The sequence below is a fragment of the Saimiri boliviensis genome, chromosome 4, assembly GCF_048565385.1.
Source record: "Saimiri boliviensis isolate mSaiBol1 chromosome 4, mSaiBol1.pri, whole genome shotgun sequence".
Taxonomy (NCBI): domain Eukaryota; kingdom Metazoa; phylum Chordata; class Mammalia; order Primates; family Cebidae; genus Saimiri; species Saimiri boliviensis.
The window spans coordinates 91,834,929-91,849,638 of NC_133452.1; the positions used below are offsets into that span (position 1 = coordinate 91,834,929).

General features: G+C 36.8%; 1 protein-coding gene across 3 annotated transcripts in view; it reads right to left on the minus strand.

Moving 5' to 3' along the window:
- Positions 1 to 14,710, minus strand: part of CYP39A1 (cytochrome P450 family 39 subfamily A member 1) — a 93,946-nt gene that overhangs the window by 38,709 nt on the left and 40,527 nt on the right. For all 3 annotated transcript variants that reach the window (XM_074397866.1, XM_003923074.4, XM_010333971.3), the window contains exon 8: positions 3,133 to 3,266. In XM_074397866.1, the coding sequence (XP_074253967.1) occupies positions 3,133 to 3,266 (134 nt within the window). The remainder of the gene's footprint in view (positions 1 to 3,132; positions 3,267 to 14,710) is intronic.

Genomic DNA, 14,710 nt, shown 5'->3' on the forward strand with positions numbered 1-14,710 from the left:
GTGTGTGCATGTGTGTGAGCATGGCTATCTCTTCTGGCAAAGTTGTCAAAATAAGTAAAACTACTTTTGAAAAAAAATGAGAGGTTAATAGCCCCAACAAAAGTTACAACTCCCTTTTTAACATGATCCTGCAAAGATATGAGATTAAAAGACTCTAGAAGAGCTACTTGTAGGTTGCAGTGAGTTGAGATTGTGCCACTGCACTCCAGTCTGGGTGACAGAGTGAGATCCTGTCTAAAAAATTTTTTAAATTAAATTAAAGCATGTACTGTGGCAATGCCACAAAAACTAAATGCTCTAATTTACAAAAGATCAGTTAAATAAATCATGCCTATTTTGGAAGCAAAATGTTCAACTTTTAAAAAATTTGGATTTTTATTTGTGTTCTACTACAAACTTTCCTTGGTTTGAGTCCATGCACTCTCAAGCTGCATATAAAAAAGCAAACAATAGTAGAGGATTGACTAAATGTGATCCATCTGGGTAATGCAGGCCCTAAGTCAAATAATTTCAAAAAAATAATTTGGGGGAGAACTAGGGGAGAGACAGCAGGGGCTGGGGAGTTAGGGAGGGATAACATGGGAATAAATGCCAGATATAGGTGACGGGGAGGAAGGCAGCAAACCACACTGCCATGTATGTACCTATGCAACAATCCTGCATGTTCTTCACATGTACCTCAAAAACTAAAATGCAATTATATATATATATTTGTTATGTCATATTGATTCACAAATATTTAACTAAGTCTGCCATGTGCACATACCTTTTCATGGTACACTTGAGAATTTGCTCCTACTTTGTCCAAAGAAAATCCTCTCACCCTCATTCAGCTGTTGCCTCCTAATATAAATTGAGATTATCCAAGATATTCTTCTTATCTGTTCCCATATCTGTAATCTGTGGACTGAAATTGTCTTCCAGCTACCCAAAATAACTTTCTTCACTTCCTGAATTCCTTAGCCCATTGCTGCTAAAAAATTCTTGTTGGTTGAATCAGTAGACAAGAGGCCATTCAATTCACCTACCTGATTTAAATAGGATAATATTGATTCTGACAAAGAATCAGATGGCCAGAATGATTATTAAAGGGTTACTATGTTTTACTCAAAATACTTGACATTAGGTAAATATCTACATTAATTAAACTTGCTGCACAACTCTTATTAGTAACTTGTTCTAGGGTCATTTAGTGCTTAATGGAATTCAAGAAATTACATAATATCTGCTATAAAATTCTAATGACATTTTTACAGAAATAGAATAAAACATATGAAACTATAAAATACCCTTGAACAAAGAATAAACCTGAAGCATCATACTATTTGACTTCAAAATATACTATAAAGCTATAGCAATCAAAACAGCATGGTACTGGCATAAAACCAGGCACATAAATCAATAGAACAGAATAGGAAGCCCCAGAATAAATCTATACATTTACAGTCAATTGAATTTCAACAAAGGTGCCGAGAACATACAATGGGAAATGGACAGTCTCTTCAATAAAGGATGTTGGGAAAACTGGACATCCACATTTATAAGAGTGAAATTAGACCTGTATCTCACTCCATATACAAAAATCAACTAAAATAGATTAAAGACTTGAAAGTAAGACCTAAAACTGTAAACTACCAGAGGAAAACACATGGAAAAAGTCCTCATGACATTGATCTGAGCAACAGTTTTTTGAATATGAACCCAAAAGCACAGGTAACCAAATTAAAAATTTAAAAATGGGATTACATTAAACTAAATAACTTATGTATAGCCAAAGAAACAATCAGCAGAATGAAGAGACAACCTAATAGGGGAAAATTTTTGCAAGCCATACATCTGACAAGAAGTTAATATCCAAAATATATAAGGAACTTAAACAACTCAAGAGTAAAAAACAAAAATATAAAAGCTATTTTTTTTAAAATGGGCAAGGAATCTGAACAGACATTTCTCAAAATAAGACATACAAATGGCCAACAGGTATATAAAAAATGTTCAGTATTACTAATCATCAAGGAAATGTTAATTAAAAACACAAGGATATATCACCTTGTATCTGTAGAATGGCTATACTGAAAAGATGAAAGATAATTGTTGAAGAGGATGTAGAGAAAAGGGAACCCTTGCATACTACTGGTGGGAATGTAAATTAGTATATCCATATGGTAAAGAGTATGGAGGTTCCTCAAAAAATTAAAAACAGAACTACCATATGATCTATCAATCCCACTACTGGGTACATATCCAGAGGAAATAAAATCAGTATGTTGAAGACATGTCTGCACTCCCATGTTTACTGCAGCACTATTCACCATAATCAGGTATGGACTCAATCTAAGTGTCCATCAGTGAATGAATGTATAAAGAAAATGTATATATACACAATGGAATACTATTTAGCCTTTAAAAAGAAGTAAATGCTCACATTTGTGACAACATGAATGAACCTGGAATATATTCTGCTAAGTGAAACAAGCCAGGAAGAATGACAAACCACATATAAGTGTATTTTCACTTATTTGTCGAATCCAAAAAGGTGACCTCAGAAACAAAGTAGAATGGTAGTTACCAGTGACTGAAGGGCAATGAAGGGGTGTGGAGGAGGAGCTGGGGAGATATTAGTCAAAGAAATACAAAACTTCAGATAGGAGGAGTAAGTTCAAGAGGTCTATTGTATAACATGGTGACTATTCTTACTAACAACATAATGTTTTCCTGAAAACTGCCAAAAGAATAGAGTTTTAGCGTTCTTATACAAAAAACTGATAATCATGTGAGATAATGCATGTATTAGTTTGATTTAGCCATTCCACAATGCATAAGTATTTCGGCCGGGCGTGGTGGCTCACGCCTGTAATCCGAGCAGTTTGGAGGCCAAGGCGGGCGGATCATCTGAGGTCAGGAGTTCAAGCCAGCCTGACCAACATGGAGAAACCCCCTCTTAATTAAAAAAAAAAAAAAAAAAATGCATACATATTTCAAAACCACATGTTGTACAAGACAAACACATAAAATATTTATTTGTCAAGTAAAAATAGATCAAGATAATTCAACCTGAAAAATACATGTGGGCAAAATGTGTACTTTTTTTTTCTAGAAGGTTTATTAATTTAAAACGAAACCAAAGCTTACCAAAATTTCAACAGGTTCCACCACTTTTCTAGTAATGACACCAGGGGCTCTTAAACGAATGGTTTCCAAAACACACCATTTAATTAGAAGGAGTTTCTCCAGGTCATCCTCAGACACTTTAATCTTATGTTTGCCTGTAAATAACAATAATAATGAGAAAACGATAGATAGACTACAAAGGCCAGAAAGTGATTTCATGTAAGCTCATCGACAGAGGTTAGATGTTGCTTCTGACAGCAAGTAAAGTGTTCCTATTACTATTACTTTTTACATATCAAGTTTAGTTATTGACTGCCTCTTTTTCTTTCTTTCTTTATTTCTTTCTTTTTTGAGACAGAGTCTCACTCCGTCACCAGGCACCAGGCTGCAGTACAGTCGTGCAACCTCGGCTCACTGCAACCTCCGCCTCCCAGGTTCAAGCAATTCTCCTGCCTCAGCCTCCCTAGTAGCTGGGACTACAGGCACAAGCCACCACACGCAGCTAATTTTTTTGTATTTTTAGTAGAGATGGGATTTCACCATGTTGGCCAGGATGATCTCGATCTCTTGACCTCGTGATCCACCCTCCTTGGCCTCCCAAAGTGCCGGGGATTACAGGCGTGAGCCACCACGCCTGGCTGACTGCCTGTTTTTCTTTATCACTTTCCTCTTGACAAGGTAAAAAACTAAGCCAATGTTGATTACTGTAATGTGATGGATTGGTATTCAAGTTAGGTTCCCACAATCTTATAGCTATCAAATAACTGAGATAGTCCTTGTCAGAAAGGTTTCACTCATCTTATTCTTGTCCAAATTCTCATTCCACTTATGTAGAAAGCAATAAAAGACTGGCATCAAAAGCACAAAGAAAAAGAAATGAGAAGCCACCTGGCTTCTGCCCTTTCCCATTTGATTTGCTGGGGTTTTTTGTTTGTTTGTTTTTGTTTTGTTTTGTTTTTTCTAAATCATTCAAGGCGTTACCATGTTGGCTAGGCTGGTCTCAAAATCCTGATCTCAAGTTATTTGCTGGCCTCAACCTTTAAAAGTGCTGGGATTACGGTGTGAGCAACCCCACCCAGCCAACAAGCCCCCTTCAATCACACCTGACTATGCTAATAAAGTGACTCTTGGAGGTTGGGGCCTAGTTGTCAAAGGAACGAATCATGAGATGAGAGGGTTGGAACTGTCAGCCCCATCCCCAGCCTCTGGGGAGGGGAGGTGGGCTGGGGATTGAGCTAATTACCAATGGAGAATGAATTAATCAATCATGCCTTTGTAATGTGACTTCCATAAAAACCCTAAATAAAGGGGTTCAAAGAGCTTCTGGGTTGGTGAACACATGCATATGCCAGCAGGTAACATACCCAACTTCAGAGAAAGAAGCTCCTATGCTCAGGAGACTTCCAAATCTTGCCCTACGTACTTTATTCATGTGTATAGTTTCTAATAACCTTTATAATAAGTCAGCAATAGTAAGCAAAGTGTTTCTCTCAGTTCTGTGAGTCTTTACAACAAATTATCAAATATAAAGAGGTGGCTGTGAAAAACCCCCGATTTGTAGACAAGTTGGACAGAAGTGTGGATAACTTGGGGCCACATTAATTTCAATTGGCATCTGAAGTTGGGGAGAGTCTTGCAGGACTGAGCTCCTAACTTGTGGGTCTGTGGTGATGTCATGCAGTTAGTGACAGAATTGAACTTGTCACCCAGTTGATGTCTAAAGAGAACTGGAGAGTTGTTTGGTGTGGAAAATCCACATATTTGGTGTCAAAAGCGTTATGTGTAGAGAAACAGTTTTCCTTTGTCCTTACTTTCCCTTTTACTTCCTTAACCAATCAGCAAAATTTGTTTTTATCTGCAAACTACATCCTACTTCCAGCCACATCATTCTACCTCTACTGCTACCACTCTTGTCCTAGCCATGAATATTTCTCATCTGGTCCAGGGTGACAGCCTTGATTATGCTTCCTGCTCCCACCTGGCTTCTCTACCATCCCTTTGTAAACAAGACCAAGTTAGTACCATCTCAGGACCCAGGAATGGTTTCAATATTATTTAGAATTAAATCCAACTTTCTCACTTTGGCATAAAGCCATATCTATCCTTCTAGTCCCATCACACAGTGAATCCTGGTGGCTATGCAACCTTTGTAAATTATCCAACCTTGCTGTGCCTCAGTTTGCTTACCTAAAAAATGGAAATATTGAAAGTTTGTGCCCCATAAGGTTTGTTGTAAGGATTAAAAGCATTAATACATGTAAAGCGCTTACAACTATAATTGGCACATGGCAAAATCTCAGGTGGTTATTATTATTATTATTATTATTATTATTATTATTATTTTAGAGACGGGGTTTCACCACGTTGGCCAGGATGGTCTCAAACTCCTGACCTCAGGTGATCGCGCCACCTCATCCTCCCAAAGTGTTGGATTACAGGCGTGAGCTACTGTGCCCAGCCTCAGGTTACTCATTATTATTATTTCCTCTACCTTTTCCAGCTGTTTGAAAGCCTGGCTCTCTTTCACCTTTTAGCTTGAAGCTAAAATTTCTCCTCTGCAGAAACCCTTTCCTGACAACCCCAACTAATTTCTCCCTAATCACTATTATGTCATTCTATTTCCTTTACAGTTCCAATTAATATGTAAAATAACCTGGGATCTCCCAAATAGGACGTGATTAAATGTGTTTCAGAATCTCATTCCATCTATTCCTTGATGTATATACAGTATCTAACCCAGTGCCCAGCATATAGTAGGTACTCAATATATTTTTATTGAATAAATGAATGGATGGATGAATAAATGAATGAATGCCTGTCTAAAACAGTAGAAGGTGAGGTTAATTAGGAAGCATTTAATTTTTGTAACAGCAATGAGAGGTATGTAGAGAAGTCAAATTTGAAAGACGTTTCTGAAGAAGAACGTAAAAATCTTTAGGTAAAAAAGACTTTGGTAAAAACCTGAAATATACCAGAGCAGTGGTTCTCAAACCTTAATTATGCATCAGCATCACCTGGAAGGCCTGTGAAAACACAGATTGCAGGGATCTGAAAGTTTCTGACTCAATAGGTTTGATGTGAGGCCCAAGAGTTTCCATTTCTGGAAAATTCCCAGGTGATAATGATGCTTCTGGTCCAGGTACCACACTTTAAGAACCACGGTACTGAATTAAAAGAGGTAGAAGACGTCCTTGGATTTTATTATTAGACAGTCTAGGCTTAAAGCAGTTATTATTGCCAGTTTTAAAATTATCTTTTCTATTTTATAAAATGTATGTAAGTATACTTAGTGAGTAAAAAAATATGATTAGAATCAAAAATCCTGACTGAATATATTGACACTGAAAGCCAATAGCTTTTATCAGCATGAACATATAAAATGGGGAGAAAAAAGCTTTATTTTTTTCTCCTGAACAATAAAACTAGATAATGTGTCTATGGCTGTCCTCACATGATAATAGCAGAGTGATGACAGAGACCTTATGTTCCATAAAGCCTAAATATTTACTACCTGCCTTATATAGAAAAAGTTTGCCCCTGCTTCTGGGGCATCAAGGGGACAAGCTACTGGTTTGCTCCTCACTGTACTTCCTATTGCTTAGAAGTCCAGAGTGTATCCTGGCATTTGAATTTCACAATATTATAAATTCTATGTAGTCTTCACTTCACGTATCATTTATATAACCAAGTCAAGTATAGAATGCCTAGCATAGTATCTGGATAACCCTGTAAAAGCATATAAAATATGCTTATTTTATAAAATGCTTTTCCTAAGAGGTAGTCTATATTTTACAAGGCAAATTTCTTTCCTATGTTTCTTGTAAAAATATAGACTACTTCTCGGGGAAAGAAATGTCTTTGTTTAGAATACATTACAGTCATCTTCAAATTATATTCACATATCCTGAGGGAACACAGGAGCAAATAACGTTAAGGAAATCAATGCCCTTATTCTCAACTTCCATAAGACAAGACCGTGGCCTACTTTTCTTTCCCCATCTCCCTAACACAATCACCTTTTCCTCACTTTATGATGGAATATCTTGCCTCTCAGCCATCCTGATTTTTCTCTAGTGATTTTTCCCTGAGGTATAAACATCTCTTGGGTGCCAAACAATGGGCAATTGGATAATGCATGGGACCCAAAGGACCTTGCTCTCAAAGCCCTTGAGTGCAAAGTAAAACAGGCACAAGAAAGAAATACCAAAAGCAGACATGTCTTCTTTCATCTTTTTGTCCACTAGTCCTTGCTTACAAACCATGTTTGTCCAACTGATGATCTTAGAATCAGAATTCAAAAGTGAGATGCGTGTCACAGCAACATGTATTAACATGTTTGTTTGGATTGAAAGAATGAAGACAGATCTTTTCTGTTAGAAGATAAATTGGATTAGTTTGGTAATAAGAACTGGCTTTGGGAATTAGGTTATATGGCACACATTTTTCGTAACTGAGTGAACTATAATCAATCTGCAACTTTTGATATGTATTTTAAATAGACTAAGAACATGTAGAAAATATACCAGGAATGACATTCTTTACAATTACTTAAACATAAGATAGCAACTATTAGACATCAATTTAAAAATATGCGAGGGGATACAAAATTCTTCTAGAACATGGGTATCCAACTTTTGGCTTCCTTGAGCCACAATGGAGGAGGAAGAAATGTATTGGGCCACATGTAAAATACACTAGCACTAACGATAGCTGATGAGCTTAAAAAAAGAAAAGAAAAAGGTCCGTGAATATATCTCATAATGTTTTTTAAAAGTTCATGATTTTGTGTTGGGCCACATTCAAAACCATCCTGGGCTGCATGTGGCCTGCTGGCCTCAGGTTGGACAAGCTTATTCCAGAATGTACTCGAGAAAAGGAAAACAAGAAAACCACTGCCTAGTGGTATATATGAGAAAGTGAAGCCCTGTGGTAGAAACCCTGAATGTCCATGGTGAGACGAAGGGAGAGTGGGCAGCTTTGCACAGGAAGTGAAAGGGAACTGGGGCTGCCAGTGTGCAAGGTTAGGAAGCAAGACTGGAGATTTCCAAGATGAGAAAGGGTCCAGCTTCAGGACAGGCCTCGGATAACGTAGTAGAATATCAAAGAAAATTGTTTGGCAGATAGGACTTTTAATTTTTTACTATAACTCTTAAAAAAAGTTGTTTCTGACTGCAATGTAATTTTTACTTTCCTTGTCTCATATTTTTAGTAGTTTAATAGTTTAATAAAATAAGCTAACATTAAGTTAATAATCTGGGAAATTAAGAGCCAGAGGATGTCCAGTGAGACAATGCAGTGCAGTAAAGTGGCAGACACGCAGAAGGGAAAGAGTGTAGAAATGGCAAAATCAGCAAATGCAGGAACTAGGAATCAAGAGAAGGCTAGAAAACACACGAACCTCTACCGCTGGGCTCCTCTCCCATTTCTCCCTCCAAAGATAATGAGAAACCTGAGATGGAGTCACAAGAATTTTGTCTTTATTTTAAAAACAAAGGTGGTTCCAGAAAGCTAGGACCCTTCAAAAATGGACATTATAAATAAGTTAGCAGTAGCTTATGATTTAAATTCTAAATCTTACTTTTCAAAAAATTTGTAAGCCAGGCGCGGTGGCTCAAGCCTCTAATCCCAGCACTTTGGGAGGCCGAGGCGGGTGGATCACGAGGTCAGGAGATCGAGACCATCCTGGTCAACATGGTGAAACCCCGTCTCTACTAAAAATACAAAAAATTAGCTGGGCATGGTGGCGCGTGCCTGTAGTCCCAGCTACTCAGGAGGCTGAGGCAGGAGAATTGCCTGAACCCAGGAGGCAGAGGTTGCGGTGAGCCGAGATCGCGCCATTGCACTCCAGCCTGGGTAACAAGCGAAACTCTGTCACAAAAAAAAAAAAAAAAAAAAAAAAAAAAAAAAATTGTTTTCTCTCAAAATCTATTTAGAGCATTTATGCTGGACAAATCAATCAAACAATTCCCCTCTTTTTTGCTATTTTATTTTACTGCAGCTATAGGATGCAGAAAAGATTTTGCATCTTTCTACTTGACCAAGGATAGGTGGCAACTAACAGTCAGTTTGTGTTTGAAATAGATGGGTGAGACTCCAAGAGACTCCACAGTGACTGACCTATTGCATAATTCTGGTATTGGAATAGTTTGGACTCTAGTAATGGTGAAGTTTATTACTTCTTTCAGAAAAAAATATTTTTGGATAAAGTACTCTTATTAAATTATAAAGGGTAAAAATGTTTTATATTAAATAATATAGAAACAAAAGCTTGTTTTGAATTTGAAATATTTAAAATTAGGACTTATAAATATATGAGAGATGTAGATGTAGCCTACACTTGGAAAATAAATATTTTGATAAAATATTTTTAGTTTCTCAAATCTCAGTGTCATGTGAGAAAAATAAAGTAGTATTCTTGGACCATACAAAGAAAAAGAAAAGGAAATATATTAAGTTTTCAAATGATTCTTTAGTGTAAAAGATCTTTTTTACTACAACTCTTAAAAATGGCTCTGTACCCATATTGTGCACATTTCAATGCACATCTGTGATTTGTTCTTCCAGCATTGTGACTCTAAAATTAGAAGGCTTCTCTTGGAAGAATGCCAAAGTAATCATGAAAAGAACTACAATCTAACAGAGACAGGGACCAATACAGAAGACATACCAGTAAAGAAACTACGACTGATTTGGGATAAAGTTTAAAAACCATCTGTTTAAGTGTGTTTAACCAAAGCTTAGGATGTTAAAAATCAAATAAAAGAAAGATGATTCTTGCATTCAGAAATAGCAAAAAATGTTTATAAAATGTTATAGTTTTAGGATTACATACTGATAATGGCAAGCATATTATAACACATTATCTGTAAGTTGTATTCGTTAATTATTGTAACAAATTGAAATTCTATTACTTTAGCCATTGATGCACTCAATAAAAATTTGCTCCATATCTGTTTCCTAGCCTAAGCATAGGTGCTATAAGAGATAAGAAGGAAATGAAACTAACTTATTGTCCATCTAATGTCACAAATATTTTGGATCACTTCATTTATTCCTCATAGATATCTGTCAGCTAACTGTGCCTCAGAGAAGTTAAGGTGTTCAGGAAGACAAGCTTGAAAGTATCAGGGCAGCCTTCAAACCTATGTCTGTCTATAATGAAAGCCTTTACCCTTGCTGCTATGCCACACTGCTTCCCCAAAGACAAGAAGGGAATGAGAAAGGCACAGCCACTGCCTTAAAGGATCCTGGAAACAAGAACACAAAATACCTGGATATAAATATCTATAAGTTTCATACAGAGGATTCAAGGGTCTCTTCTCACAGCTGAAATTTCCAACTAAGCCTGGAAGAATGGGTTGGAGTCAGAAAGAAAGCTCATTTAAATTCCAAACTTAATCATAAAAATATAATTTCTTGGGTTTGAAAAAAAAAAAACAGAGTCAAATAGAATCACTAAAGGATGTCCTTCTTTGAGAGATGGCCCCTCTGGTTCTTTAATATTTCAAGCCCCTTCTCACATAAACTCTCTCTCTCTCTCTCTCTCTCTCTCTCTCTCTCTCTCTCTCTCTCTGTCTCTCTCTCTCTCTCTCTCTCTCTCTCTCTCTCTCTCTCTCTCTCTCACACACACACACACACACACATACATGTAGACTTTGTAAGTAAATAGATAGATAAATAAATAAATGTAAAATTGTTTCTACAGCTTTGTTTAACTAATAACTTCAGGGACATAATCTATATTTTAACAGAAAAGAAGGGAAATGGTAGACATTTGCTAAGTCATTCAGACCTTTGGAAACATAATTTCAAGAAGATTTAATCAGAAGGTGGGGTTGCAAAGGGGGGTTGAACACTGAGGAAGCCCTGTGCTTCTCCAAGAATGAAAATCAGGTGTCTCTTGATAAGGAGACACAGAAAGATGAAAAAGAAAATGCAAATAATAAAAACTTCTGAAGATTTAAAGAATACATCCCAATACAGTCCACCACTTCTTTCATTACTTTTGAAAGCATGAATTCTCAGTTCTGTTTGCTCCTCTGTGTCACGAGTAAGCTTTCCTTCCCAGAGGCTGCCTTTCCATATTCATAGAACAGCTTGTTTAAAATATGTAAAGTTGAAGTGTGTGCAAAAGATCATAGTGCATGTGAAGGAGAAAGAACTTGGAATAAATACACATGAAATAATAGTTGAAAAACAAACTGATCCAGTAACCTTCAGCAATGAGTCCTATCAAAATTTGGTCAAGAAATCTACTCTTCAAATTTTATAATAGTAATTTCTTCAAAAAGTGAAAAATCATAAAAATTAATGTTTATACTGTCATTTCAGAAAATTATGTAACAGTTTTGAAAAATATTTATCATTTTTAATGACTTCTACATAAAAATAATAAAGTAATAACAATTCCTGTGAGATAATAAGGGCAGAAAATGATTCAGATTTCCAGCTTGTTTTCTTAAACAGAGACCTCCAGATAAGACCCTAAAAAATCAGTTTTTAGAGAACAGAGACAAAGCTAAAGAGAAAGGATCAAAATAAATTTACAGTATTCGGCATTCCAGAGAGGGGAAAAAAGAGAACCTTACATCCTTCCCTTCATTTCAGGAATGTTTAAAACTTCAATAAAAGCAATGTTCAGCAATTCTATTTTTAAAAATTATATATCTACTTTTTAATAAAATACATATTCACTCTTACTGAGGTGATAATATCTGAAGTAGAGGATACCACTTACAATAGGTTTTATTTATTTATTTATAATTATTTATTTTTGAGATGGAGTCTCACTCTTGTTGCCCAGGCTAGAGTGCAGTCGTGTGATCTTGGCTCACTGCAATCTCTGCCTCCTGGGTTCGAATGTTTCTCCTGCCTCAGCCTCCTGAGTAGCTGGGACTACCGGCTTGCACCACCACACCCAGCTAATTTTTGTATTTTTAGTAAACACGGGGTTTCACTATACTGGCCAGGCTGGTCCCCAACTCCTGACCTCAGGTGATCCACCCGCTTCAGCCTCCCAAAGTGCTGAAATAATAGGCAAGAGCCACCATGCCTGGCCTACAACAGGCTTTATGAGAGTTAATTACAGATAGTAAGAATGAGCTGGTTACAGATTTATGAGAATTTTTAGTGAGACGAGTGTTTATTGACTTGTCTTCTAAATGGAGAAAACAAAAAACCCTTTTGTACACTTATTCTTTTAATTTTGAAAAAAAAAATAGTGTGAAACTGATCTTTGATTACTGAAAAGAAAAATCAATTTTAAACTTTGTATAAAGAACCTGATGACATTTTCCCTATCCAATTTCCCTTTATTCCTGAGGACTAAGAGTAAAAAATAATGCCTAGAATTTTTCCAGAACTGAGAAACAGAGAGTAATAGCCATAGGAAGAGAAGAATTTGTCAAATAATTTATGAATATGCAGGGTCATTAGAACTAAGTTGGATAAACAGGGAATAAATGATGAGGCACTTTGTTTCACAGCACAATAAAGATACAGACTTTCCCTAATGTGGCTGATGGTGCTTCCAGCTGGACCTTCCCCAGGTAGTAGAGGAGCCTCCAGATCAGACCCCCTCTGGTGATCAGTGGGACACGGAGCAGGCCACAACCAAGTGACCTTAACTGGGAAAAAATTAGGTTTAAGTGGATTTATCAAGCAGATGTGAAAAGAATAAAGAAGTTTCAAAAGTGTTTCAAGAAACGGAGGGGCTCCTTTGCTTTTAAGAGGGGAGGGAGGGATGGAGAGGTCACGTGAGGTCTGAGGACTAACACGGGTTTGCTTTGTTTAGGAGAGTTGAGCTTTTAAAATAATTTTTATTTTAGGATTGGGGGTACATGTGCAGGTTTTTATATACATAAACTCGTTTCACAGGAGTTTGTTGTACAGATTATTTCATCGCCCAGCTATTAGGCCTAGTACCCAGCAGTTACTATTATTTTTTTATTTTTATTTCTTTTTTTTTATTGCATTTTAGGTTTTGGGGTACATGTGATGAACATGCAAGATTGTTGCATAGGTACACACATGGCAGTGTGGTTTGCTGCCTTCCGTCCCCTCGCCTGTATCTGTCATTTCTCCCCATGCTATCTCTTCCCACCTCCCCACACCCCGCCCCTCCCCCATTTCCCCCCAACGGACCCCAGTGTGTAGTGCTCCCCTCCCTGTGTCCATGTGTTCTCATTGTTCAACACCCGCCTATGAGTGAGAACATGCGGTGTTTGATTTTCTGCTTTTGTGTCAGTTTGCTGAGAATGATGGTTTCCAGGTTCATCCATGTCCCTACAAAGGACGTGAATGCACCCTAATCCAGATGACAGTCTTCCCATCCTCCAGTCCATCTCTCTCCTCTTTGTTTCCCCTCACTGCCTCCTTGCCTTTTTCTCCCTCTTGGAGAGTATACAGATCCTCCTACACATAGTAAGGGGTGACTCTGGATTTATGTCACCTGAAAATATAGATTAGAAATTTACTGGGCACCTAAAATCAGTGGAGAGTAAACGTGATCTTCCTAACATCAAAAAAAAAAAAAAAAAAAAAAAAAAAAAGTGTCTTTTTGGAAAAGAGTTGAATAGGTCCCTGGAATTAGTTAGGTCTTGTTGCCTCATTCAGAGAGCTCGCAGAAACCTCTTGAAAATGAAGAAGGGAAAAATAGAAGGAAGTTCACACAGAAATGCCCCGGAGCTGAGGACACATACGTGAAACATAAACTTTTCCAGCCTTCTTTAACACATGAGGCTTGTGCTATCATTTCAGGCAACTTGCAAGATTACGGTGCTGAGAGACCCTTCAAAAATTCAATATAAAAATCAATATTCCATATTACCTCCCAAATATTGCTTTAACAGAGAAAAACAATATACTATTTGAGTTTGTTGTTTCTTACAAAACTTTTACCTCTTTTGTAACTGTTTATTATTATACGTGTTCTGTGAGATAAAATATCTGTGGGAAAGATACTAAGTCAAATTATAGAAAATTCATGGAAGAGGGGATGACAGCAGATGAAAGATTGAGATGGTAGCTGTGAAGTTCAATGCCTTTTAGCTCACTGCTGTCCCCATAAATGCTTTATAGATAGATTCTCTCCATTGAGTGCAGGTTTCTAGAATATTAATTCTTTGTAAATATAGACAGTTTGGGAACTTTTGTCTCAACAATGTGAGACAATTAAAAGAAACCATTTTCCCATAGTTTTATTTTAGTTTTTTTTTTTTTTTTTTGCATATTGATATGAAATTCATATGGCAGTTTTCTTTTTTTTTATTTTTTTTATTGCATTTTAGGTTTTGGGGTACATGTGATGAACATGCAAGATTGTTGCATAGGTACACACTTGGCAGTGTGGTTTGCTGCCTTCCGTCCCCTCACCTGTATCTGTCATTTCTCCCCCTGCTATTTGACCCAGCAATCCCATTACTGGGTATATATCCAAAGGATTATTTTAGTTTTGAAAAAAAAAAATCACAAATTTAATTTTGATTGTAAAAGATACACAAAGGTTACGTAGATCACATGTTTTTCCTGTGCCAATTGTGTACTCTTTGGTTATGGCAGTTTTATAATAAGCTTTAATATCTTATTACAATCTGCCTTT